We start from the raw sequence: 27,789 nt of genomic DNA on the forward strand, positions 1-27,789 counted from the left end.
AGTTCGCCCGTGTCTTTTGTTCCTGTCAGCTCGGAAGTACGTAAAACTGTTTCCGGTTTCAGGTGCGTTCTATTGTAACTAGCTAGGTTTGCACATAACCAGTATGCGACTTTTCCCCGTTTCGACGTTTAAGGTTTCCTAGACACTTAACTAATGTCATATGAACACCTGTAAACTATCCCAGTCGATTTGTTGGATGATTGCACGACGTTAAGATAAACGTTTGAATTGTCAAGCGAACGAGAACATTTTATACGTGGTGGTCTTTGCTAACTAGGCGAGCCTCAAACTGTCTAAAAGAGACCAAGGTGAGTGTCGCTTTTCCAACTCACGACTTGATTTAAGTGACAACTGAATACCTTAATTTAACAAGACTAGTTGTCAAATTTATGCCAGAATTTTTTTTTTGTGTGTGCGCAAACATCTAACTCTATACCAGGCTAATGTCAGAAAAAGTAGTAAGTTATAGTAGTTAGTTGGTTAGCGGTGAATTTGTGAACTAATTATCTTAGGAAGAGCTTTAACTTTTATAATTTATCGATTCATATTGTAATGTTTCCCCTCCCCAGACCAAGAAGTGGAAAAGAGACTACACACAGTTAAATTTGAAGATGAAATATATGTTCTGCTTTTCGTTAGGCTGAGGAACTCCAGAAAAACATTCATTGTCAAGAGTTGGAAGATTTGCTTGTTGCATTCCTCGACTAAACAATAGTCTTTACCCTGCAATGTTAGCTGGCCATGTACTTCTAGATAGAACCGTAACATATTATACATACTTGGCTAAGTATATTTCTGTAGACTAGGCCTACTAAACTAGCCATTAGCTAATGTCCGTAATTCGTCCGGATATTAGGGATTCTAAACTATTTCTATCACTTAAAAACCAAAGGTCATCTTTTGGTATGGTTTATTTTTTTTTTGACGTTAGTGTTATAAGAGTAAAATTAGGTGAAGAAAGGTGAAAGTCTTGGGGGCGACATGTAGCTAGTGAGTACCCTCATTGGAATTTTCCCTTAGGCGTTGGTGGTTGGTTTCGATTTAACACCCATCAGGTGTGTCATGTGGTACACACTTTCCCTCTTATCATTCCCAGTGATCTCACGGCAAGGAGAGTTAATTTGACTTATCTAATGCATTATAGCTAGGCTATAGTCTAACAAAACCTCCTACCAATCTTAAAACGGAAATAAATAATATAAAGTTAAACCCATTATTGCGTTCTCAATAACTCATTGCAGTCTCTAAGTCCTTTAGTCCTTCTAAAATCCAGACAGAATTAAGGGCGCTAAACTAAGGGAACTGACATGACAGCTGTAGTAGGAAGAGTTTGGGGGTGGGTGCGTCCAGTTATCTCCTACCGGCCCTGGGGCAGCAAAGCAGGACCTGACAAAACCATGAGGGACAAGCCAGTGACTGAAGAGCAGCAGACGAGAGGCAGCTGGGGCTTCTTGGGGGGGTTAACAACCTGGGTTTGGGGAGCCGGACAGAAAAGACAAACAAGTGAACAAACAACATTGATCGAAGAGTACCGGGAAGCAAGCGAGGAGAAAATCCAGTCCAGGGAAGTTGAAGAGGTGGGTGCGGGAAAGCAGGAGGCTGAGGGGAAAGCAGAACATGGTGACTCCAGATGGTGGAATAAGATTCTGCCACCCTCACACTTATTCTGGCCGAGAACAGCTGAACCTGGTGGGCTAAGTCAGAGGAAATGTGTCGGTGCAGGATGGGACTCTGACAAAGATGGGGAGTATTCTGACTATGGAACCCCTCCACCTTCTCCCACACCTAGCTCCTCATCAGCCTTCCGGTTCTTTGCACTCGCCTGGAATGGGGTGATAGTTCCGGAACACTATGAGATCTGCTTCAACCTCCTTCGTCACCTGTTTGACCTGTTGGTAGTGGGCTTCCTGTGGACTGTGTCCCCCCCTACCAAGTTGGTCCTGGAGGTTCTAGGGGTCCAAGGAGGACTGAAGTTGTGGCTCCATGGAATGGCCATGTTTTCTGTCTCCACTGTTGGAATGGCGGGACTGCTTTGGTTGGTCCAAGAGTATCTTCTACAGTTTGCTCTGTTGTATGGCATCGTGCAAGCACTGGTCATCTCTGTCAGCATCCAGCAGAGTGTGATCCTAGGAGAGGGGGATGAGGAGTATGAAAAGGAGGTGGAGGACGTGGAAGTGAGAGACGATGAGGAAGTTACAGAGATGTACTTGACTACAAAGGAAAGATGATCCTTGAATGAAAGTTTGTTTTGGTAAGTTCTGTCAGTCTCTTCTCCCTCTTTCTCTCTGTTGGATTTTCTGGTCTCTCTCACTGTCCTGATGTACACTGTTTTCCTGACTGTACTACAGCCTAAATGTACCTAGCATGTACAAGGACTCCACTCCTAACCTCATGATTGTATTTGTCTTTTGTTGTTCGTCACTCATTATATACCTGTTTGTTGTAGTTCATATTAAGCAAGGGAGAAAAAAAGCTTGTGCTTATACACTGAACTAAAATATAAACACAACATGTAAAGTGTTGGTCCCATGTTTCATGAGATGAAATAAAAGATCCCAGAAATGTTGCATATTCACAAAATGCTTATTTCTCATATTTTGTGTACAGATTTGTTTACATCCCTGTTAGTGAGCCTTTCTCTTTTGCCAAGATAATCCACCTGACAGACAAGAAGCTGATTAAACAGCATGATCATTACACAGGTGGACCTTGTGCTGGGGACAATAAAAGGCCACTCTAAAATGTGCTGTTTTGTAGCACAACATAATGCCACGGATGTCAAGTTTTCAAGGAACATGCAATTGGCATGCTGACTGCAGGAATGTCCATCAGAGCTGTTGCCACAGAATTTAATGTTAATTTCTCTACCATAAGCTGTCTCCAATGTCGTTTTAGAGAATTTGGTAGTATGTCCAACCAGCCTCACAACTGCAGACCAGGACCTCCACATCTGGCTTCTTCACCTGCAGGATTGTCAGATGGGGGGATTTCTGTCTTTATTAAAGCCCTTTTGTGGGGAAAAACTCATTGTGATTGGCTGGCCACGCTCCTTCCCAGTCATGTGAAATCCATGGATTTGGGCTTCATACATTTATTTCAATTGACTGGTTTCCTTATATCAGCTGTAATTCAGCAACATCTTTGAAATTGTTGCATTTATATTTTTGTTCAGTATAGAACAGTGATGTAGTTTCATGACTTTATATTATTGTGGTTTTCATGGTTATTCAACTGTACAGACTATGCAGACTGTTCTTGTCTAGGTTGGCAATGTTCCCACTGCCACAAACACCTCTGCTTGGAGCTATTTTAACCTACGGCCAACCACAAACTGCTCTGCTTGGAGCTATTTTAATCTACAGCCAACCACAAACACCTCTGCTTGGAGCTATTTTAATCTACAGCCAACCACAAACTGCTCGGCTTGGAGCTATTTTAATCTTGAAACCAGAGGGAAAAATAACTGACATTCTCCAAGTGGTGTGAAACCAGCTTGAAATAATGAGAAATCAAAGGCTTTTTTTTTTTTGGAATGCATATCATTACAGTTTACATAGAGAGAGCAGTATGATGTATGAAGAAAGGATGGGATTTTATTTGCCTGAAGGGGTGCTGCAATAACAGCCACAAGCAGCAACAGCAGGCCAAAATAACAGCAGCAACAAGCAGGCCAAAAATAACAGCAGCAACAGCAGGCCACTGGTTTTTGTCCTGCTGTTGTCATCCTGACTTTCCCATGTGATTTTTGTCATGGTTAACTTGAGGCTATTTAAAGCATTTGAACCACAAACTGTTTACTGATGAGCTTTTATTTCTTCCACAGACAATCATCTGACATGGAGGGAAGAGGGATGTTTCGAAAAGCCTGACATGCAGGGATTGAGGGAAGTTGTTTCGAGAGCCTACCAATGCAAAGACGAAGACACATGAAAAGAGCTGAGCCGAGCTGATACTGCAATGAGGAACGGCAGAGGCTGGAGTACTTTAGGCTAACACTTCACTACTGTGATATTCAGTGGCCCTGAAGCAAAGCACATCCACTACAATCTTGGTCATCTAGGCCCAGTGATACCACTGTTGTCATCTAGGGCCCAGTGATACCACTGTTGTCATCTAGGGCCCAGTGATACCACTGTTGTCGTCTAGGGCCCAGTGATATCACTTGTCGTCTAGGGCCCAGTGATGCCACTTGTCGTCGTCTGGGGCCCAGTGATACCACTGTCGTCGTCTGGGGCCCAGTGATACCACTGTTGTCGTCTGGGGCCCAGTGATACCACTGTTGTCGTCTAGGGCCCAGTGATACCACTGTTGTCGTCTAGGGCCCAGTGATACCACTGTTGTCGTCTGGGGCCCAGTGATACCACTTGTCGTCTAGGGCCCAGTGATACCACTTGTTGTCGTCTAGGGCCCAGTGATACCACTTGTCGTCTAGGGCCCAGTGATACCACTGTTGTCGTCTGGGGCCCAGTGATACCACTTGTCGTCTTAACACAGTTCTATTGTTACAGAATCCTGTTTCCCTCTAGTTAGACTTCCTTTACATTCATTTTGTTTTGTTCAGACAAACTTTTGAATATCTACTTGACAGGTACCAGCACCTTTTTTTCCCCCCAGGTTTCTTTCAAATCTTATTCCAAGCAGATTGTGTTGTTGTTAGTTTTGGGACATAAGGTTTATTTGCCTTGTATTTAATTTCCTGTGCCTTAATATTTAATAGTATGCCTTTATTATATTATCCCTGTCTTTCTCCATCATCATAATCAGTGTTAATTGCATTGTAAGTAAACTACACATTGAACATGTATTTATCTGTTTTGTCACACGTATGTTCCTGTTTGAAAGGTACGCTACAGTCTTAGAAACTCAACCGTTTAAAAAAATAATATATATATTTATCTTTATAATTGACCTTACAATTGTCCAGTAGTAAGTTTTGCACAATCACATACAAACCAACAGTGATGCTCAGGAACACTAATTCTACCTGCAGGATTTATGTCTCGGCATGTCACAATCTGTAGTAGGCGTGTCTAAGAAGAGGATTCTAACCAGTGGAGTCTGGTGGGAGGAGCTGTAGGAGGGCGGGCTCATTGAAACGGAATAAATGGCACATATAGAAACCACGTTTGACTCCATTCCGCAATTCCATTTCAGCCATTACAATGAGCCCGTCCTCCTAGAGCTCCTCCCACTGGTTCTCACCCACAATGCCCCTGTAATTCTAAAAGCTTTGAAGAACATTTCTAGTTTCTACAATGGCCTTTCCCAGATATTTTTGTATTTGTAGCATAACATGCAGCTATCACATCTTCACAGTGATGCAGAAAGTTATATGATATATATACTCGTTGTGTGCTGATAATGGGACCTGTAAACAGTGACACCACATCAGTGATTCCTCTCTGCCTTTTATCTCTCGTGTTTAAATGTCATGTTTTGACTTGTTACTCCACGTGTTGTTTACAAAGAAAGATGTATTGTAATGAGAATGTGCAATGTCCCCCCCCAAAAGACATGTACTGGATCACTGTGAAAATGATAAGGCAGCAACACTTCAACATGAAAACCCCACTAGGGCCACGTTCAGTTGATCAAACGTTGCAGATAGAAATGTGACTAATAGAGCCGCCAAGGAAGGACTCCTTGTTCTACGTTTCAGAGAGGCGTGTTTGTTCTACATGTATTTGTATCGTAGCGTTCCACGACGGGTCATTCTGAATGCATCCCATGTCAACGTTGTGTTTTGTAAAGGGAACGGATGTGTAAATGTAAACCACGTGTTGAGAAAATAAACTTTGGGCCTGATACTGTCCTAGATGTCTATACCCATTACTGTACTGTATACTGACTCAGCCTGAAATATTTCCACTGGGTAAATAAATAAAGATGTGGCATTTTTTTTTTTTTTTAAAGGTTGCATTGCTGAATCTCAGAATTTATTTCATTGGTTATGCCATGTGTGTGCTCATTTAGCTTTTAATACGCATGGTACTCATTCCATAACACATTTGTAACTATAGGGATCTCCTATCTAATAACAAGGTGTACGTCCCAAAAGACACCCTATTATCTATGTAGTAGTACCAGAGACCTGGTCAAAAGTAGTGCACAATAGGGAATATGGTGCTATTTGGGATACACTATAGGGCATACGGTGCTATTTGGGATACACTATAGGGAAAACGGTGCTATTTGGGATACACTATAGGGCATACGGTGCTATTTGGGATACACTATAGGGCATACGGTGCTATTTGGGATACACTATAGGGAATACGGTGCTATTTGGGATACACTATAGGGAAAACGGTGCTATTTGGGATACACTATAGGGCATACGGTGCTATTTGGGATACACTATAGGGAATACGGTGCTATTTGGGATAAACTAGTGCACACGGTGCTATTTGGGATACACTATAGGGAATACGGTGCTATTTGGGATACACTATAGGGCATACGGTGCTATTTGGGATACACTATAGGGCATACGGTGCTAATTGGGATAAACTATAGGGCACACGGTGCGATTTGGGATACACTATAGGGAATACGGTGCTAATTGGGATAAACTATAGGGCACACAGTGCTATTTGGGATACACTATAGGGAATACGGTGCTATTTGGGATACACTATAGGGAATACGGTGCTATTTGGGATACACTATAGGGAATACGGAGCTATTTGGGATAAACTATAGGGCACATGATGCTATTTGGGATACACTATAGGGAATACGGTGCTATTTGGGATACACTATAGGGCATACGGTGCTATTTGGGATACACTATAGGGAATACGGTGCTATTTGGGATAAAATATAGGGAAAACGGTGCTATTTGGGATACACTATAGGGAATACGGTGCTATTTGGGATACACTATAGGGAATACGGTGCTATTTGGGATACACTATAGGGCATACGGTGCTATTTGGGATACACTATAGGGAAAACGGTGCTATTTGGGATACACTATAGGGATACACTATAGGGAATACGGTGCTATTTGGGATACACTATAGGGCATACGGTGCTATTTGGGATACACTATAGGGAATACGGTGCTATTTGGGAGCATACACTATTTAGGGATACACTACGGTGCTATTTGGGATACACTAGGGAATACGGTGCTATTTAGGGCATACGGTGCTATTTGGGATACACTATACACTATAGGGAATACGGTGCTATTTGGGATACACTATAGGGAATACGGTGCTATTTGGGATACACTATAGGGAATACGGTGCTATTTGGGATACACTATAGGGAATACGGTGCTATTTGGGATACACTATAGGGAATACGGTGCTATTTGGGATACACTATAGGGATACACTATACGGTGCTATTTGGGATACACTATAGGGCATACGGTGCTAACGGTGCTAGCCATCCAAGGGTCATACGGTGCATGTGTCAGGTATTGGGATACATCCAAAGCCTCAGGTAGGGATACATCCAAGGCCATGTGTCATTTGGGATACACAGGTATTGGGATACATCCAAAGCCATGTGTCAGGTATTGAGATACATCCAAGGCCATGTGTCAGGTATTGGATACATCCAAGGCCATGTGTCAAAGCCATGTGTCAGGTATTGGGATACATCCAAGGCCATGTGTCAGGTATTGGGATACATCCAAGGCCATGTGTCAGGTATTGGGATACATCCAAAGGCCATGTGTCAGGTAAGATACATCCAAAGCCATGTGTCAGGTATTGGGATACATCCAAGGCCATGTGTCAGGTATTGGGATACATCCAAAGCCATGTGTCAGGTATTGGGATACATCCAAGGCCATGTGTCAGGTATTGGGATACATCCAAAGCCATGTGTCAGGTATTGGGATACATCCAAAGCCATGTGTCAGGTATTGGGATACATCCAAGGCCATGTGTCAGGTATTGAGGATACATCCAAGGCCATGTGTCAGGTATTGGGATACATCCAAAGCCATGTGTCAGGTATTGGGATACATCCAAGGCCATGTGTCAGGTATTGGGATACATCCAAGGCCATGTGTCAGGTATTGGGATACATCCAAGGCCATGTGTCAGGTATTGGGATACATCCAAGGCCATGTGTCAGGTATTGGGATACATCCAAGGCCATGTGTCAGGTATTGGGATACATCCAAGGCCATGTGTCAGGTATTGGGATACATCCAAGGCCATGTGTCAGGTATTGGGATACATCCAAAGCCATGTGTCAGGTATTGGGATACATCCAAGGCCATGTGTCAGGTATTGGGAGCGCTGTGTCAATAGGATTCATACTTTTAGCAGCAGGACAGAGAAACACCAGAATAACCTCACTGATCCCATCAGAACAGGTCCCTGAATGTGACCTGATTATATTACTTATTTTTACTTCTGTCTCCATGGCCACCAACCACTAATTCAGTCTTCCTCTGTGTTGACCTACTTTGTGAACTACAGTGAGATGAAGTTAACTAAGGTACAGTACTGGAAACCTGAACTATCTTGTAGGTGGGGTTGATGGGAGATTTATTCATTAGTGCTCACTGTAGCAAAACATTTTGCAATGAAAGTGAGCGTTTCTTACTGAACATGTTCTGGTCGTCTCTCCTTCTTTCGGCCTGTTTGCTCCCAATGTGGTTCCTAGTGAATATAACCCTGGCCTGAAATATCTCAGGTGGGGTTGTTGGGAGATGGTCCACAACTAATAGAATAATAAACCCATGTTGACATTTCCATGCAGTCTTGAAGAATCAATAACATGCACAAACATCTCATGTTCATCTCATGTAAGACACTTGGACAAAGTGATTTCAACACAGTTCAAACCTTGATTTTATTCACATTAAATCTGCTCTCATATGATTTATTTTATGTACAGAAAGGTGCTTCACCAATACAGTAACATTGTACGTGTGTATCTGTTATAGAAAATGGTGGCTTTGGTGGGATAGTGTGTAATGCTTTATACATAGAGGTTATGTTGTCACAGATCAAGCACAGTAGTAGTAGTAGTATCGTGTTTGGAACAACGGAGGATGAAGCCCTACACAGTGAAATGTTGTCAGTGGAGACATGAACACAGCCCGAGTGAGCAATTCATCATGCACCTTCTCCCTCTTCATTAAAATACTATCATCTCTCCCATGCCTTTAGTTGAACTGTCTGATCCGGATTACTGTATACACGGTTCTCCAATATGTTGTCGTTTAAGGGCATGTTTTGTTCATTGATTGCAGGAAATGGCAGTTACAGGTGTTCAAAGAAAAAAAGGTACTCAGCAGCACCACTTAATCCCGGGGAGAACCTTGACTGTATACCACGTGTTGTCAGACTTACTATATTCTCAGTGTAGTACTGAATGTACGCAGCAGCACCAAATAAATGTCATTTCTCAGTGTAGTACTGAATGTACGCAGCAGCACCAAATAAATGTCATTTCTCAGTGTAGTACTGAATGTACGCAGCAGCACCAAATAAATGTCATTTCTCAGTGTAGTACTGAATGTACGCAGCAGCACCAAATAAATGTCATTTCTCAGTGTAGTACTGAATGTACGCAGCAGCACCAAATAAATGTCATTTCTCAGTGTAGTACTGAATGTACGCAGCAGCACCAAATAAATGTCATTTCTCAGTGTAGTACTGAATGTACGCAGCAGCACCAAATAAATGTCATTTCTCTCATCTCGTTGAAAAAAATAATAATTTTCTTCTGCTGATCACAGCAGATAAAGTGCCAATAGAGGCAAAAGCCTAGAATTTCCAAAGGCAACTTACTTTCCAGAAACCAATCAGCATGCAGCTTTAGTCAGTGCCAACGTTGCCCTAGTGCATTCCTTCTCAGAGGCCAAAAAAAAGGATGTGTGATTTGTGAGCTTTTTTCCTGATTCTTATAAGTTGACATCTCTTATCTCAAACCTCATAAATACAAAATAAATGTTTTATCCTTTCAATATCTTCTCTTGAAATATTATTAGAAAGAATGTTTGACATCTCAGAATTTAAGGCAATTTGCCACCAATTCTGTTCTTATTTGAAGTGCTGAGACTGATGTACTCAACACTCCTGAGGATTGTCTGTAAAGGATGGACAGAGTATACTGCATCAACACATTTTCACTGCACTCAACTAAAAGGTGATATGTAATGACGACAGCAATTTCACGTGAAAATAAGAATAACAAGACCAGCTTATCTCAAAACTTCTCCTTAAAACAGTGTCCCACAAAAAAACATATACAAAAATTAAAACGGTCCTAAATACTCCCCTAAACATCTTTAATGTTTACTGATAGTTTATGTAAAACAATGTGTCCATAAAACAAGAAGTGTTTGCTGTTTAAGTATTAATGGAGCTTTTTAAAACCATTACTTTGAAACAGAGATAAAAAAAATAATTAAAAGTTTGCATAAGTATTCACCCCCCGTGGCATTTTTCCTATTTTTTTGCCTTACAACCTGGAATTAAACTGGATTTTTAGAGGGTTTGTATCATTTGATTTACACAACATGTCTACCACTTTGAAGATGCAAAATATTTTTTTGGGGTGAAACAAACAAGAAATAAGACAAAAGAAAAACTGAAAACTTGAGTGTGCAAAACTATTCACCCCCCAAAGTCAATACTTTTTAGAGACACCATTTGCAGCAACTACAGCTGCAAGTCTCTTGGAGTATGTCTCTATGAGCTTGGCACATCTATCCATTGGGATTTTTGCACATTCTTCCCAGGCAAAACTGGTCCAGCTCCTTCAAGGTGGTTGGATTCCGCTGGTGTACAACAATCTTTAAGTCATACCACAGATTCTCAATTGGATTGAGGTCTGGGCTTTGAATAGGCCATTCAAAGACATTTAAATGTTTCCCCTTAAACCACTCGAGTGTTGCTTTAGCAGTATGCTTAGGGTCATTGTCCTCCTGGATGGTGAACCTCCATCCCAGTCTCAAATCTCTGGAAGACTGAAACAGGTTTCCCTCAAGAACTTCCATGTATTTAGCGACAACCATCATTTCTTAAATTCTGACCAGTTTCCCAGTCCCTGCCGATGAAAAACATCCCCACAGCATGATGCTGCCACCACCATGCTTCACTGTGGGGATGTTGTTCTCGGGGTGATGAGAGGTGTTGGGTTTACGCAAGACATAGCGTTTTCTTTGATGGCCAAAAAGCAACATTTTTTGTCTCATTCTAACCAGAGTACCTTCTTCCATATGTTTGGGGAGTCTCCCACATGACTTTTGGCAAACACCAAACGTGTTTGCTTATTTTTTCTTTGAGCAATGGCTTTTTTCTGGCCACTCTTCCTTAAAGCCAAACTCTGTGGAGAGTACGTATGGACAGATACTCCAAACTCCGCTGTGGAGCTTTGCAGCACCTTCAGGGTTATCTTTGGTCTCTTTGTTGCCTCTCTGAATAATGGCCTCCTTGCCTGGTCTGTGAGTTTTGGCGTGCGGCCCTCTCTTGGCAGGTTTGTTGTGGTGCCATATTCTTTCCATTTTTTAAACGATTTTAATGGTGCTTCGTAGGATGTTCAAAGTTTCTGATATTTAAAAAAAATACTTTGTACTTCTCCACAACTTTGTCCCTGACCTGTTTGGATCGCTCCTTGGTCTTCATGGTGCCGCTTGTTTGGTGATGTTGCAGACCTTTTAGAACAGATGTATGATCTCAGTAGATATACGACAGATCATGTGACACTTAGATTGCACACAGGTGGACTTTATTTAACTAATTATGTGACTTCTGAAGGTAATTGGTTGCACCAGATCTTATTTAAGGGCTTCATAGCAAAGGGGGTGAATACATATGCACCACTTTCACATTTTTTGTTGTTGAAACAAGTAATTTTTTTCATTTCACTTCATCAATTGGGACCATTTTGTGTCTGTCCATTACATGAAATCCAAATAAAAATACATTTAAAATGTCAGGTTGTAATGGAACAAAATAGGAAAAATGCCAAGAGGGGTGAATACTTCTGACCAGGGCCGTATATAGGGAACAGGGTGTGATTTGGGACCCAGACCTAGTGGTAGCCTGGGTACTAGACTATTTATGCACTCTACAATGTTACATAATCATATTTCCAAATCCTTGTTTGACAAGAAGGAACACTGTCTGGCACTCAGGCTAAGATACTGACACATAATTAAGTAAAATCAAGTATTACGACAAATCAATAAATAAGGATAATTATTATTTATAAAAATAAGGAAAATGATTGTACCCCTTTTTCTTATCAAACAGGCAGAAATATAGGCTCTCTCCCTCCCTCAGTTTTATCTGTCTCGTCCTTTTCCTCTCAGTACTGCAGTGACTGAACTAAATGAGAGCGTGTGTGTAGCAGTATAATGTGTCATTGTCATCGACTGAAGAATCCCTATGCTCCATTCCTCCCTCAGCACCATTCCTAATCATTAGTGGGCATGTGATCCCCCAGAGCTTGGAGGAACCGTACTCCCCCCACCCCCTCCTCTGTGTCCATGCCTGCCGTCTTTCCCATGTCCCAGAATGCAGTGTGCACTTCCACAGCCCTCGTCATCTCCCTCACTTTCAGAGGAGGACTCCCCAAACTGTTTGGGCTTCTCGTAGACGCAGCAACCTGGGGGAGGGGTCAAGAATACTCAGTCATCAGCCACCAATAATATCTAGAACTGCAGCATGCACAGGCCTGTGTAAATAACATCACCCCCAGGTATCTATCGCAGAGACCCAGCTGGGACGATGACAGAACAGGTGGCTGCATCTGAACAGTCGGGAAACAGGTGGGAAATGGACACTCACACTTGGAGGACCTCCTTCCCAGATGCTCGTTGTCCACTGTGTCGCTGGACCACTCCACCTTCTTGTCAGTCTTTCTCTTCCTCAGCTTGATGGTCAGGCTACGTCCCTCCTGAGAGACACGCAGAGACACACATAACAGGCATTGGGTGTTTCTCTTGTCAACAGGGCCCTGTAGCCAGTCGACATCAATATTTACGTGTACTACTGGCAATGTACTAAACTTGACAGCTAGGCTAGATCAAGTGAAGTAAGGTCAAATAATTTCGTCATGATTCTAGGAGCTAGCTAACGGTTATTATGGCTGTGGTGCTAATGGTAACTAGCTAACTGGAGTTAGTTAAAATACCTAGCTAACGTTAGCTCCAATCTTTGGTGCGGCCACATGATGCATATCTACCTAGTTATTATCCTTCTTCATCATCATATTATTCGCTAATTATAGCAGTTTCTATAGCTAGCTTACCTGCTGGGGCGGTGGCGGTGTGTCAACTTGAACGGTCTCCGTTATCGTCTCGCTAGAAGTACCTGGCGCCTCCGCCATCCTGATATTAACCTGTCGGTTTTGAGCTCGCACCAGCTGTCAACAAGCGAAATGTCAACTGACGTTATTTTATGAACAACAATCACTCGGTTTCTTCAATCCGACACGTCGAGTCGAATTAATCGTGATCAACCCTGTCGAGATACTCTGACTCCTCTTTGGACGTTCGGCGAGAAGATTTTTTTGGGGAAGGAATTCACAGACGGACCACTTCCGGTTGCTCCCCGCACAAACGAGTCCGGTGGGGAACATTGAGCTTGATGCACTTTTGCTATGGTTGGGACACGAAAGACATAGCTAGTCAATAAGAAACTGTAAAATCTGTTTAGGCTATCAGTTCTACATAATTCATAAAGTGTTTGATAAAGTGTCAAACAAATTACAATTAAGATATAGTGAACAAATGAGTATATTCTCCGTTAGGTCGTAGTTGAAAGGTCGCAGCTAGTTTAACATGTCTGCGCCCACGAGCACGTCATCTTGAAGGTAGAGCACATATTATTTATCATTCATTGGAATAATGGAGTCAACAGCGCTCAATCAATATATATTATTATGAATATGACTATAAAACAGCAACGTAGCAAAGTGACAGAAGTCTCTGAAGAGGTGCATTTAAAATATTATTATCTTCCGAGTCTGTTTTACCCCAATGTATCACCTAGCTTCAATTATCATTCATGCACTTATCCAGGCAGCGTAATTAGCAAACAGAAAGCAAATGCCTAGACCCATGGCATGTTTGAAATGTATTATTGGAATGTATTTGAAAATGTCTTTAAAATGTTTCCAATGAAGGGGCTCCTAGACTCATGTAGTCTATGGGAAATCACTGGCTGCCTTATTTGCTTTGCTTTCATTTTCTCTTGATTTGTTTTGCAGGGGATGTGGAGGTCCGCCTGTGACCTCTCTGTGAGGGCAGCAGAGAGGGCAATACACAGAAAATGTTCACGTAGGCTCTATGCTCACAATGCGGAAAAACCTCCTCCTCAATCTACTCCCCGGACCCAGGCGGAGAAAGAGAGGCGGAGGAGAGATAAGGAGGAGGCCATACTGAGAAGTCAACACAACGTAGGTGACCTCACTCCTAGTTAGTGGACTCTTACACATAACAAACAAAGACAGAGACTTGTTTTGTTTTACATGAAAGTTAAATCCATTTTCAGAATGTTGAAGATCAAGGAATGAAATGGAGTGAGAAAGAGAGGATAGCGTACAGTGTTTCAACACCTCCTGGGGAGAAGAAAGGTAATGAATGTCCCAAAGACTTTAGTGATGGAGGACAAAATGGATACAGTTACATATCGGCATATTCTTTTTGAAGATATATATTGTATCGTTTTGACAATATCGCAATAATATTTTTTACACTAGTTGGCAATACTCCAGTATTTTTCCTTCATTGCTTGTTTTCCATATTCTTTTTAAATAGGGAGCCAATGTGTTTTCAGCACTTTTATTTCCGTGACTGATTCAAAACTCGTTATCATGTCTCTGTCTTGTCCCTCTGCAGCAGACATATGGTGAGCAATATGTTTGTAACATCAAATCTCAACAGGAAAATCACAGTATCGAATTGCAATTACATATAGAATCAGGAGAATCGCAATACATATCGTTTTGGCACCAACGTATCGCGATAATATCGTGTCGTGATAATATCGTATCGCGATAATATCGTATCGCGATAATATCGTATCGTGATAATATCGTATCGTGAGGTCCCTGGCAATTCCCAGTCCTAAAAGACTTACACCCACCCTTACGTCCTGTCCTAAACGCAGAGATCAGGCTGGTTTCACTGGGATAATACAACAAGTGGTCTATTGACGCACTCGCCTTGCTCCCGTGTGGCAACACTCTCTCTCTAAATAAATTCCTCTCTTCTTATTCACCATCCCTTGTTTAGACACCACCCTGCCCTTCCCTTCGTCCTACAGCCCGGAGTATGTGGAGACCAGTTGGTACTCGTGGTGGGAGAAAGAAGGCTTCTTCACCCCAGAGATCAATGTAAGTGAATAGAGCATTATAATAAGCCATATTTCATACTGCCTGATGATGCTCCCATGTTAGGAACAATCTATCCAGATAACACAGCTCTAATAACAATCTATCCAGATAACACAGCTCTAATAACAATCTATCCAGATAACACAGCTCTAATAACAATCTATCCGGATAACACAGCTCTAATAACAATCTATCCGGATAACACAGCTCTAATAACAATCTATCCGGATAACACAGCTCTAATAACAATCTATCCGGATAACACAGCTCTAATAACAATCTATCTGGATAACACAGCTCTAATAACAATCTATCTGGATAACACAGCTTTAATAGTTAGATTTAGTCTAATGCCCATGTTGTTATTTTTGTTGTTGTATCAACGTTTAGGACAGACTGCCACATGCTGTGAATCGCTCCTTCTCAATGTGTATCCCTCCGCCTAATGTGACTGGCACGCTGCACCTCGGCCATGCACTCACAGTGGCCATAGAGGATGCATTGGTCCGCTGGTAACTATTTCTCACGGACAATAATAGAATCAGTCTGTTAGAGATGTTTCCTTTTTTTGGCTGAGAAGAAATGGCACCACATCAAATTCCTCTCCGTCATATGAGATCAGATCTCAGAGCTGAAATGTGTTACTTTTTGAACGGCTAATGTATTTGGCATGTTTTAGGAGATGTGATGAAGTGTATTGTTGTACTGATTGAATGTGTGGTTGTATCAGGAGGAGGATGCAGGGCTACAAAGTTGTCTGGGTACCAGGCTGTGACCATGCAGGCATCGCTACGCAGGTATGTCTACCTGACCTGGCTATCCATATTATCTTCTCTTTCAAGCTAAATGTAAAACCTGTGTCCAACCTTCTGGTCTTAATCTCAGACGGTGGTGGAGAGGAGGTTGTTTAGGGAACGAGGCAAGCGAAGACAGGACCTCAGCAGGGAGGAGTTTCTAAAGGAGGTGTGGACGTGGAAGAAAGAGTGAGTATGAGGTCCCTTTCTGTCCTCTTATTATTCGTCTCTATCTCTCTTTCTCTCTCCCTTTTTCTGTTTCTCTCTCTCTCCTCTGCCTGCTGTTCTCTGACACTGCTTTCCACTGTCATTAGTAGAATCCTACAACTATCCATCTTCTTAATGAGATAAAGCAAGATGATTCTATTTTCATGTTTGGTTCTGTCTGTGTGTTCTAGTAAGGGTTCTGTCTGTGTGTTCCAGTACGGGTTCTGTCTGTCTGTGTGTTCCAGTACAGGTTCTGTCTGTCTGTGTGTTCCAGTACAGGTTCTGTCTGTCTGTGTGTTCCAGTACAGGTTCTGTCTGTCTGTGTGTTCTAGTATGGGTTCTGTCTGTGTGTGTGTTCCAGGAAGGGAGAGGAGATCTATCACCAGCTGAGGAAACTTGGTGTGTCTCTGGACTGGAGCAGATCCTGCTTCACCATGGATCCAGTAAGACAGTACTATTACACTACATCATCACAGACTCACTGGCCTTGTGGTTAGAATGTCCGCCCTGAGATTGGATGGTTGGGAGTTCGATCCCTGGGCCAAGTCCTACCAGAGACTGTAAAAATGGGACCCTATGAGTCTCAGCATTAAGGAAATAGATTGGAGATACTGTGCCGCGATAGACTAGTGTCCTGTCCAGGGGGTGTTGATCAGAAACAGGAGATAGACTAGTGTCCTGTCCAGGGGGTGTTGATCAGAAACAGGAGATAGACTAGTGTCCTGTCCAGGGGGTGTTGATCAGAAACAGGAGATAGACTAGTGTCCTGTCCAGGGGGTGTTGATCAGAAACAGGAGATAGACTAGTGTCCTGTCCAGGGGGTGTTGATAAGAAACAGGAGATAGACTAGTGTCCTGTCCAGGGGGTGTTGATCAGAAACAGGAGATAGACTAGTGTCCTGTCCAGGGGGTGTTGATCAGAAACAGGAGATAGACTAGTGTCCTGTCCAGGGGGTGTTGATCAGAAACAGGAGATAGACTAGTGTCCTGTCCAGGGGGTGTTGATAATGCTACAGAAACAGGAGATAGGTGTCCTGTTGATCAGAAACAGGAGATAGACTAGTGTCCTGTCCTGTCAGAAACAGGAGATAGGTGTCCTGTCCAGGGGGTGATCAGAAACAGGAGATAGACTAGTGTCCTGTCCAGGGGGTGTTGATAATGCTACAGAAACAGGAGATAGACTAGTGTCCTGTCCAGGGGGTGTTGATCAGAAACAGGAGATAGACTAGTGTCCTGTCCAGGGGGTGTTGATCAGAAACAGGAGATAGACTAGTGTCCTGTCCAGGGGGTGTTCATCAGAAACAGGAGATAGACTAGTGTCCTGTCCAGGGGGTGTTCATCAGAAACAGGAGATAGACTAGTGTCCTGTCCAGGGGGTGTTGATAATGCTACAGAAACAGGAGATAGACTAGTGTCCTGTCCAGGGGGTGTTGATAATGCTACAGAAACAGGAGATAGACTAGTGTCCTGTCCAGGGGGTGTTTATCAGAAACAGGAGATAGACTAGTGTCCTGTCCAGGGGGTGTTGATAATGCTACAGAAACAGAAAGCAAGTCTGGTCTACTTATATACCACACTGTTATAGTATTGTTATTGTAGTATGTTATGTTATTGATGTCATTATCACATACAGGTTATGTTATTGATGTCATTATCACATACAGGTTATGTTATTGATGTCATTATCACATACAGGTTATGTTATCAGAAACAGGAGATAGATGTCATTATCACATACTGTTATAGTATTGTTATTGTAGGTTATGTTATTGATGTCATTATCACATACGGGTTAGGTTATTGATGTCATTATCACATACAGGTTATGTTATTGATGTCATTATCACATACAGGTTATGTTATCGATGTCATTATCACATACAGGTTATGTTATTGATGTCATTATCACATACAGGTTTTGTTATTGATGTCATTATCACATACAGGTTATGTTATCGATGTCATTATCACATACAGGTTATGTTATTGATGTCATTATCACATACAGGTTATGTTATCGATGTCATTATCACATACAGGTTATGTTATTGTCCGCTCAGCTCTTTCTTCGTGTGTGTGTGTGTGTGTGTGTGGGTGCGTGCGTGCGTGCGTGCGTGCGTGTGTACCTTTTGTGTGTGGGTATTTTCAGGGCTTCAGCAGTGCTGTGACCGAGGCCTTTGTAAGGCTGTGTGACTCTGGTCTGATCTATCGCTCTGAGGGGCTGGTCAACTGGAGCTGTGCTTTGGAGTCGGCCATCTCTGATATAGAGGTTAGTCTATCATCTCTGATATAGTCTATCACCTCTGATATGGTCGGCCATCTCTGATATAGTCGGCCATCCCTGATATAGTCGGCCATCCCTGATATAGTCGGCCATCTCCGACGTAGAGGTTAGTCGGCCATCTCTGATATAGTCGGCCATCTCTGACGTAGAGGGTAGTCGGCCATCTCTGATATGGTCGGCCATCTCTGACGTAGAGGGTAGTCGGCCATCTCTGATATAGTCGGCCATCTCTGACGTAGAGGGTAGTCGGCCATCTCTGATATAGTCGGCCATCTCCGACGTAGAGGTTAGTCGGCCATCTCTGATATAGTCGGCCATCCCTGATATAGTCGGCCATCTCCGACGTAGAGGTTAGTCGGCCATCTCCGACGTAGAGGTTAGTCGGCCATCTCCGACGTAGAGGTTAGTCGGCCATCTCTGATATAGTCGGCCATCCCTGATATAGTCGGCCATCTCTGATATAGTCGGCCATCTCTGATATAGTCGGCCATCTCTGATATAGTCGGCCATCTCTGACGTAGAGGGTAGTCGGCCATCTCCGACGTAGAGGTTAGTCGGCCATCTCCGACGTAGAGGTTAGTCGGCCATCTCCGACGTAGAGGTTAGTCGGCCATCTCCGACGTAGAGGTTAGTCGGCCATCTCCGACGTAGAGGTTAGTCGGCCATCTCCGACGTAGAGGTTAGTCGGCCATCTCCGACGTAGAGGTTAGTCGGCCATCTCCGACGTAGAGGTTAGTCGGCCATCTCCGACGTAGAGGTTAGTCTTAACTATTAGACGAGACCCTCTACTCTCATAGTGTTAGCATGTCACTTTAGCAACAACATCATCTTTGCTATGTGCTACAGAACATGCTGTACAGCTTCAGTTTGTACAAATTAAATTGTAAACTTGAGATGATGAATCGTCGTGGTGTTTTATATGAGAGATTTGTTGACGCTTCCTGCAGGTTGACTCCAAGCAGCTGTCTGGCAGAACCCTGTTGTCTGTCCCTGGCTACCAGAACAGGGTGGAGTTTGGGACCATGGTCACCTTTAGCTACCCTATAGACGGCCAGGGTGAGTGGTTGGGTTTGAGTCCCAAATGGCACCCTATTTAGGGCTCTGGACAAAAGTAGTGCATTGTGTAGGGAATAGGGTGCCATTTGAGATGTAATCTCAGTATCTGAGTCGTGATCTTCCTGTATGTCTGCTGTTCTCTGGGATCTCTCCCATCTTTCCTGAGGTCGATATCAGGCTATACTTCAGATTAAATCTCTCGATTCTCTTTATTAGATGGAGATATCAGGTGGCAGATTACATCCTGAGGACCCTCGATATCAGGCTAGTATACTCGATTAAATCCTGAGGACCCCGATATCAGGAGTATACTTCAGATTAAATCCTGAGGACCCTGATATCAGGCTAGTATACTTCAGATTAAATCCTGAGGACCCTCGATATCAGGCTAGTATACTTCAGATTACATCCTGAGGACCCTCGATATCAGGCTAGTATACTTCAGATTACATCCTCGATATCAGGCTAGTATACTTCAGATTAAATCCTGAGGGATATCAGGCCTCAGATTATCAGGCTCAGGCTAGTATACTTCAGATTACATCCTGAGGACCCTCGATATCAGGCTAGTATACTTCAGATTAAATCCTGAGGACCCTCGATATCAGGCTAGTATACTTCCAGATTAAATCCTGAGGACCCTCGATATCAGGCTAGTATACTTCAGATTACATCCTGAGGACCCTCGATATCAGGCTAGTATACTTCAGATTACATCCTGAGGACCCTCGATATCAGGCTAGTATACTTCAGATTACATCCTGAGGACCCTCGATATCAGGCTAGTATACTTCAGATTACATCCTGAGGACCCTCGATATCCTGAGGCGATATCAGGCTAGTATACTTCAGATTACATCCTGAGGACCCTCGATATCAGGCTAGTATACTTCAGATTACATCCTGAGGACCCTCGATATCAGGCTAGTATACTTCAGATTAAATCCTGAGGACCCTCGATATCAGGCTAGTATACTTCAGATTACATCCTGAGGACCCTCGATATCAGGCTAGTATACTTCAGATTAACATCCTGAGGACCCTCGATATCAGGCTAGTATACTTCAGATTACATCCTGAGGACCCTCGATATCAGGCTAGTATACTTCAGATTACATCCTGAGGACCCTCGATATCAGGCTAGTATACTTCAGATTACATCCTGAGGACCCTCGATATCAGGCTAGTATACTTCAGATTAAATCCTGAGGACCCTCGATATCAGGCTAGTATACTTCAGATTACATCCTGAGGACCCTCGATATCAGGCTAGTATACTTCAGATTACATCCTGAGGACCCTCGATATCAGGCTAGTATACTTCAGATTACATCCTGAGGACCCTCGATATCAGGCTAGTATACTTCAGATTACATCCTGAGGACCCTCGATATCAGGCTAGTATACTTCAGATTACATCCTGAGGACCCTCGATATCAGGCTAGTATACTTCAGATTACATCCTGAGGACCCTCGATATCAGGCTAGTATACTTCAGATTAAATCCTGAGGACCCTCGATATCAGGCCTTCAGATTATCCTGAGGCTATCCTGAGGTATACTTCAGATTACATCCTGAGGACCCTCGATATCAGGCTAGTATACTTCAGATTACATCCTGAGGACCCTCGATATCAGGCTAGTATACTTCAGATTACATCCTGAGGACCCTCGATATCAGGATTACATCCTAGAATACTTCAGATTAAATCCTGAGGACCCTCGATATCAGGCTAGTATACTTCAGATTACATCCTGAGGACCCTCGATATCAGGCTAGTATACTTCAGATTACATCCTGAGGACCCTCGATATCAGGCTAGTATACTTCAGATTAAATCCTGAGGACCCTCGATATCAGGCTAGTATACTTCAGATTACATCCTGAGGACCCTCGATATCAGGCTAGTATACTTCAGATTACATCCTGAGGACCCTCGATATCAGGCTAGAATACTTCAGATTACATCCTGAGGACCCTCGATATCAGGCTAGTATACTTCAGATTACATCCTGAGGACCCTCGATATCAGGCTAGTATACTTCAGATTACATCCTGAGGACCCTCGATATCAGGCTAGAATACTTCAGATTAAATCCTGAGGACCCTCGATATCAGGCTAGTCAGATTACATCCTGAGGACCCTCGATATCAGGCTAGTATACTTCAGATTACATCCTGAGGACCCTCGATATCAGGCTAGTATACTTCAGATTACATCCTGAGGACCCTCGATATCAGGCTTCAGATTAAATCCTGAGGACCCTCGATATCAGGCTAGAATACTTCAGATTACATCCTGAGGACCCTCGATATCATAGAATACTTCAGATTAAATCCTGAGGACCCTCGATATCAGGCTAGTATACTTCAGATTACATCCTGAGGACCCTCGATATCAGGCTAGTATACTTCAGATTACATCCTGAGGACCCTCGATATCAGGCTTGTATACTTCAGATTAAATCCCGAGGACCCTCGATATCAGGCTAATATACTTCTAAATGTATCTTTATTGTACCACTGTGTATGATTACAAGTTGTCTTTTAGCAGAGACTTCTAAATGTATCTTTATTGTACCACTGTGTATGATTACGAGTTGTCTTTTAGCAGAGACTTCTAAATGGTTCACTACTATCTGTCTTGCAGGCAGTTCATGGTAAACAGTGCAGACACCCATTCGCTGACCGACTCTTACCCATCATCACTGACACTATGGTGGACATGGAGCTGGGTACAGGTACAGGAACGGTCTTGATGATCTGACTAGATAATGATCTGATGGAATTTGAACAGCAATGCATCAGGAACAAGAACAAGCTAGTTATGCTAAAGGCTGTTATGGTACAAAACAACGATTATTCTGAAAACCATTCCTTCTTTATTGTTCTGTCTGTCTGTCTGTCTGTCTGTCTGTCTGTCTGTCTGTCTGTCTGTCTGTCCTATCCGCCTGTCTGTCTCTCTTTCTCTCTGTCTGTCTCTCTCGCTCTCTTTCTCTGTCCATCTGCGTCTGTCTCTGTCTGTCCCTGTCTGTCCGTTTGTTTCTGTCTGTGTTTCTCAGGTGCTGTAAAAGTTACTCCAGCTCACGACCACACTGACTTCCTGCTTTCCCAGCGGCACTCTCTTCCTCGCCTCACTGTGATTGGAGGAGACGGCACAATGACCCCTCTCTGTGGTCAATGGCTGGAGGTACACTATCTCATCGAGAGATTGGTGTTGTCAGTTGCTGTGTTCTGTCTGGCAGTTCCGTAACATCTGAGAGATATCTAATCTTTCCCTCCCATCACAGGGAGTGAAGCGTTTTGATGCCAGAGAACAAGTGATCGATGCACTGACAGAGAAGATGCTGTTCAGAGGGAAAAGGGATCATGCCATGTCTTTACCTGTCTGCAGGTAGAGGGAGACATTCACTGTCTGTTCCCTCTCTCTCTTGAGAGGGAAAGGGTGTTCGAATCACATCATGTAGTGCCCTGATAATGTAGTGCCCTAATAATGTAGTGCCCCGATAATGTAGTGTCCTAATAATGTAGTGCCCTGACAATGTAGTGCCCTAATAATGTAGTGCCCTGACAATGTAGTGCCCTAATAATGTAGTGCCCTGATAATGTAGTGCCCTGACAATGTGGTGCCCTGACAATGTGGTGCCCTGATAATGTAGTGCCCTAATAATGTAGTGCCCTGATAATGTAGTGCCCTGACAATGTAGTGCCCTAATAATGTAGTGCCCTGACAATGTAGTGCCCTGATAATGTAGTGCCCTGATAATGTAGTGCCCTAATAATGTAGTGCCCTAATAATGTAGTGCCCTGATAATGTAGTGCCCTAATAATGTAGTTCCCTGATAATGTAGTGCTCTAATAATGTAGTGCCCTGACAATGTAGTGCCCTGATAATGTAGTGCCCTAATAATGTAGTGCCCTGACAATGTAGTGCCCTGACAATGTGGTGCCCTGACAACGTGGTGCCCTGATAATGTGGTGCCCTGATAATGTAGTGCCCTAATAATGTAGTGCCCTAATAATGTAGTGCCCGATAATGTGGTGCCCTGATAATGTAGTGCCCTGATAATGTAGTGCCCTGATAATGTAGTGCCCTAATAATGTCGTGCCCTGATAATGTGGTGCCCTGATAATGTAGTGCCCTGATAATGTAGTGCCCTGATAATGTAGTGCCCTGATAATGTAGTGCCCTGATAATGTGGTGCCCTGATAATGTCGTGCCCTGATAATGTGGTGCCCTGATAATGTAGTGCCCTGATAATGTAGTGCCCTGATAATGTAGTGCCCCGATAATGTAGTGCCCTGATAATGTGGTGCCCTGATAATGTAGTGCCCTGATAATGTAGTGCCCTAATAATGTAGTGCCCTGATAAATCAAACCCAGATGATGGGATAAGTTAAAAACATGATTACTTTTGCACTGAAAGACAGTATGTTTACAAGTGACATACAGGACAGGGTTTTTTTTCACAGAGGAAAGTGAATGAATCACCACATTCAGAATTGCTGGCTAAAAGGAATACTTTCTGTCAGTTATCCCAGAACCTGTTTTGATTTAGTCAGTAATCTAATATGTGTACAGAAGCTGGTGTGATTTAGTCAGTAAACTATATGTAACAGAAGAGATATGGGTTAGATGTGGTTACCTGCTATTCATCCAGAATGCCCATCTCCTGCAATTTCACATAGAAATCCAATCAGTTACCCAAAATGAACTGAATAACAGAACAGATAACACGCCAGGGTAACACGTAACACGCCAGGGTAACATGTCAGGGTAACACGTAACACATCAGGGTAACATGTAACACGTCAGGGTAACATGTCAGGGTAACACGTATCACGTCAGGGTAACACGTCAGGGTAACACGTAACACGCCAGGGTAACACGTCAGGGTAACACGTAACACATCAGGGTAACACGTATCACGTCAGGGTAACACGTCAGGGTAACACGTCAGGGTAACACGTAACACGTCAGGGTAACGCGTCAGGGTAACATGTAACATGTCAGGGTAACACGTCAGGGTAACACGTCAGGGTAACGCGTAACACGTCAGGGTAACATGTAACATGTCAGGGTAACACGTCAGGGTAACACGTAACACGTCAGGGTAACACGTCAGGGTAACACGTCAGGGTAACACGTCAGGGTAACACGTAACACGTCAGGGTAACACGTAACACGTCAGGGTAACACATAACACGTCAGGGTAACACGTAACACGTCAGGGTAACGCGTCAGGGTAACACGTAACACGTCAGGGTAACACGTCAGGATCGTCAGCATCTTGTTTACTATCCTATTGACCTCACCATAGAGTTAAGGCCACACCCAGTTGCTATGGTAAAGCTATTTTGTCTTATTCTGCTAATTATTTCTCTTGCCCTCTTTCCCCCTCCTGTGTGTCAGTCGTTCTGGGGATGTCATTGAACCTTTGTTGAAGAAGCAGTGGTTTGTGCGTTGTGGAGAGATGGCCCAGAGAGCCATACAGGTGATTGGACTGTCTCTTTGTGTTGTAGTATTTGCTGTAGGTCACCTCAGCCTGTCTGCTTCAGTGGCACCTTATTCGCTACGTAGTGCACTGCTTTTAACCACTGCCCTGTGTTGGTGAGAGGGTCTGTGTTGGTGAGAGGGTCTGTGTTGGTGAGAGGGTCTGTGTTGGTGAGAGGGTCTGTGTTGGTGAGAGGGTCTGTGTTGGTGAGAGGGGCTGTGTTGGTGAGAGGGGCTGTGTTGGTGAGAGGGGCTGTGTTGGTGAGAGGGTCTGTGTTGGTGAGAGGGTCTGTGTTGGTGAGAGGGTCTGTGTTGGTGAGAGGGTCTGTGTTGGTGAGAGGGTCTGTGTTGGTGAGAGGGTCTGTGTTGGTGAGAGGGGCTGTGTTGGTGAGAGGGTCTGTGTTGGTGAGAGGGTCTGTGTTGGTGAGAGGGTCTGTGTTGGTGAGAGGGTCTGTGTTGGTGAGAGGGTCTGTGTTGGTGAGAGGGTCTGGTGAGAGGGTCTGTGTTGGTGAGAGGGTCTGTGTTGGTGAGAGGGTCTGTGTTGGTGAGAGGGGTCTGTGTTGGTGAGAGGCTGTGTTGTGAGAGGGGCTGTGTTGGTGAGAGGGTCTGTGTTGGTGAGAGGGGCTGTGTTGGTGAGAGGGCTGTGTTGGTGAGAGGGGCTGTGTTGGTGAGAGGGGCTGTGTTGGTGAGAGGGGCTGTGTTGGTGAGAGGGGCTGTGTTGGTGAGAGGGGCTGTGTTGGTGAGAGGGCTGTGTTGGTGAGAGGGTCTGTGTTGGTGAGAGGGGCTGTGTTGGTGAGAGGGGCTGTGTTGGTGAGAGGGGCTGTGTTGGTGAGAGGGGCTGTGTTGGTGAGAGGGCTGTGTTGGTGAGAGGGGCTGTGTTGGTGAGAGGGGCTGTGTTGGTGAGAGAGAGGGGCTGTGTTGGTGAGAGGGCTGTGTTGGTGAGAGGGGCTGTGTTGGTGAGAGGGCTGTGTTGGTGAGAGGGCTGTGTTGGTGAGGGTCTGTGTTGGTGAGAGGGGCTGTGTTGGTGAGAGGGCTGTGTTGGTGAGAGGGTCTGTGTTGGTGAGAGGGTCTGTGTTGGTGAGAGGGTCTGTGTTGGTGAGAGGGCTGTGTTGGTGAGGGGTCTGTGTTGGTGAGAGGGTGCTGTGTTGGTGAGAGGGGGGTTGGTGAGAGGGTCTGTGTTGGTGAGAGGGGCTGTGTTGGTGAGAGGGCTGTGTTGGTGAGAGGGTCGGTGTTGGTGAGAGGGGCTGTGTTGGTGAGAGGGCTGTGTTGGTGAGAGGGTCTGTGTTGGTGAGAGGGTCTGTGTTGGTGAGAGGGCTGTGTTGGTGAGAGGGTCTGTGTTGGTGAGAGGGTCTGTGTTGGTGAGAGGGTCTGTGTTGGTGAGAGGGGCTGTGTTGGTGAGAGGGCTGTGTTGGTGAGAGGGTCTGTGTTGGTGAGAGGGTCTGTGTTGGTGAGAGGGTCTGTGTTGGTGAGAGGGCTGTGTTGGTGAGAGGGTCTGTGTTGGTGAGAGGTCTGTGTTGGTGAGATGGTCTGTTTATCATTTGAACATGTCAATGAAGAGGATGTAATGCATGGCACTGACTCTCTCTCCCCCTCTTTCTCTTCTCTTTCTCTCTCTCTCTCTCTCTCTCTCTCTCTCTCTCTCTCTCTCTCTCTCTCTCTCCACCCTCTTTCTCTCTCTCTCTCTCTCTCTCTCTCTCTCTCTCTCTCTCTCTCTCTCTCCACCCTCTTTGTCTCTCCCCCTCTTTCTCTCTCCACCCTCTTTCTTTCTCTCTCTCTCTCTCTCTCTCTCTCTCTCTCTCTCTCTCTCTCTCTCTCTCTCTCTCTCTCTCTCACTCTCTCTCTCTCCACCCTCTTTCTCTCTCCCCCTCTTTCTCTCTCCACCCTCTTTCTCTCTCTCTCTCTCTCTCTCTCTCTCTCCTCTTTCTCTCTCTCCACCCTCTTTCTCTCTCTCTCTTTCTCTCTCTCCACCCTTTTTCTCTCTCTCCCTCTCTTTCTCTCCTCTTCTCTTTCTCTCTGTCTCTGTCTCTCCCTCTCTGTCTCTCTCTCTCTCTCTCTCTCTCTCTCTCTCTCTCTCTCTCTCTCTCTCTCTCTCCACCCTCTTTCTCTCTCTCCCTCTCTGTGTGTCTCTCTCTCTCTCCACCCTCTCTCTCCCCCTCTTTCTCTCCTCTCTCTCCCTCTCTATCTCCCCCTCTTTCTCTCTCTCTCCCTCTCTCCCTCTCTGTCTGTCTCTCTCCCTCTCTGTGTGTATCTCTCTCATTCTCCTCTCCCTCAGGCAGTAGATGAGGGACAGTTAGAGATCATTCCTCACTTCTACACCAAAACATGGAGTAGCTGGCTCTCCAACATCAGGTCAGTAAGAGTGGAGAAAGTATTACTATTACTCCCCCTGGACCTAGCTGCAAGGTTCTCAGAAGGAGAGAGAAATAATCAGGACATCTGGAATCTTCCAACTAGGATGTCAGTCACATTTATATTCCGGACTGAACTGAACAATAATAGTGTGACGTGTGAGAGAATCAACAACCAGTGTGTTTGTTTGTCTTCCTGCTGGACTAGCAACACCGGGCCCCGTCATCTTCATTGTTTTATTGTTGCTCTTTGACCCCTTGGTTTTATTAAAATAGTCCTTG

At 44.2% G+C, this 27,789-nt stretch overlaps 3 protein-coding genes across 3 annotated transcripts in view; 2 read left to right on the plus strand and 1 right to left on the minus strand.

Annotated features, from left to right (window-relative positions):
- The first annotated feature begins 46 nt into the window (after nt 1-46).
- On the plus strand, nt 47-5,899 carry LOC118399663 (uncharacterized protein C6orf47-like). Its single transcript, XM_035795928.2, has 3 exons — nt 47-308; nt 570-2,251; nt 3,824-5,899. Exon 2 carries the CDS (start codon nt 1,308-1,310, stop codon nt 2,226-2,228), a length of 921 nt encoding a protein of 306 aa, XP_035651821.1. The 5' UTR covers nt 47-308; nt 570-1,307; the 3' UTR covers nt 2,229-2,251; nt 3,824-5,899.
- A 2,899-nt stretch (nt 5,900-8,798) lies between these two features.
- Nucleotides 8,799-13,543, minus strand: ppp1r11 (protein phosphatase 1, regulatory (inhibitor) subunit 11). Its single transcript, XM_035795930.2, has 3 exons — nt 13,237-13,543; nt 12,774-12,882; nt 8,799-12,591 (listed from the first exon to the last, which is right to left on the minus strand). The coding sequence occupies exons 1-3, from the start codon at nt 13,312-13,314 to the stop codon at nt 12,407-12,409; spliced, it is 372 nt and encodes a 123-aa protein (XP_035651823.1). The 5' UTR covers nt 13,315-13,543; the 3' UTR covers nt 8,799-12,406.
- Nucleotides 13,544-13,823: 280 nt separating this feature from the next.
- Nucleotides 13,824-27,789, plus strand: part of vars2 (valyl-tRNA synthetase 2, mitochondrial) — a 33,773-nt gene continuing 19,807 nt past the window's right edge. Inside the window, exons 1-16 of the mRNA XM_052473158.1 lie at nt 13,824-13,923; nt 14,197-14,385; nt 14,481-14,562; nt 15,224-15,324; nt 15,715-15,836; nt 16,055-16,121; nt 16,210-16,307; nt 16,687-16,768; nt 18,474-18,593; nt 19,556-19,664; nt 21,670-21,740; nt 22,316-22,406; nt 22,728-22,855; nt 22,956-23,059; nt 25,079-25,160; nt 27,432-27,508. Coding sequence (XP_052329118.1) covers nt 13,870-13,923; nt 14,197-14,385; nt 14,481-14,562; nt 15,224-15,324; nt 15,715-15,836; nt 16,055-16,121; nt 16,210-16,307; nt 16,687-16,768; nt 18,474-18,593; nt 19,556-19,664; nt 21,670-21,740; nt 22,316-22,406; nt 22,728-22,855; nt 22,956-23,059; nt 25,079-25,160; nt 27,432-27,508 — 1,577 coding nt within the window. The 5' untranslated portion in view covers nt 13,824-13,869. The remainder of the gene's footprint in view (nt 13,924-14,196; nt 14,386-14,480; nt 14,563-15,223; nt 15,325-15,714; nt 15,837-16,054; nt 16,122-16,209; nt 16,308-16,686; nt 16,769-18,473; nt 18,594-19,555; nt 19,665-21,669; nt 21,741-22,315; nt 22,407-22,727; nt 22,856-22,955; nt 23,060-25,078; nt 25,161-27,431; nt 27,509-27,789) is intronic.

Source organism: Oncorhynchus keta, chromosome 20, assembly GCF_023373465.1.
Source record: "Oncorhynchus keta strain PuntledgeMale-10-30-2019 chromosome 20, Oket_V2, whole genome shotgun sequence".
NCBI lineage: Eukaryota > Metazoa > Chordata > Actinopteri > Salmoniformes > Salmonidae > Oncorhynchus > Oncorhynchus keta.

What these genes read in the sequence shown, in the direction of transcription:
- ppp1r11 (XM_035795930.2), bottom strand. Translation starts at nt 13,314, where the DNA reads ATGGCGGAGGCGCCAGGTACTTCTAGCGAGACGATAACGGAGACCGTT. An exon ending in CACCGCCACCGCCCCAGCAG is followed by an intron (nt 12,883 to 13,236) that starts GTAAGCTAGCTA and finishes CGTGTCTCTCAG; the next exon opens with GAGGGACGTAGCCTGACCAT. An exon ending in GGGAAGGAGGTCCTCCAAGT is followed by an intron (nt 12,592 to 12,773) that starts GTGAGTGTCCAT and finishes CCCCTCCCCCAG; the next exon opens with GTTGCTGCGTCTACGAGAAG.
- LOC118399663 (XM_035795928.2), top strand. Translation starts at nt 1,308, where the DNA reads ATGACAGCTGTAGTAGGAAGAGTTTGGGGGTGGGTGCGTCCAGTTATC.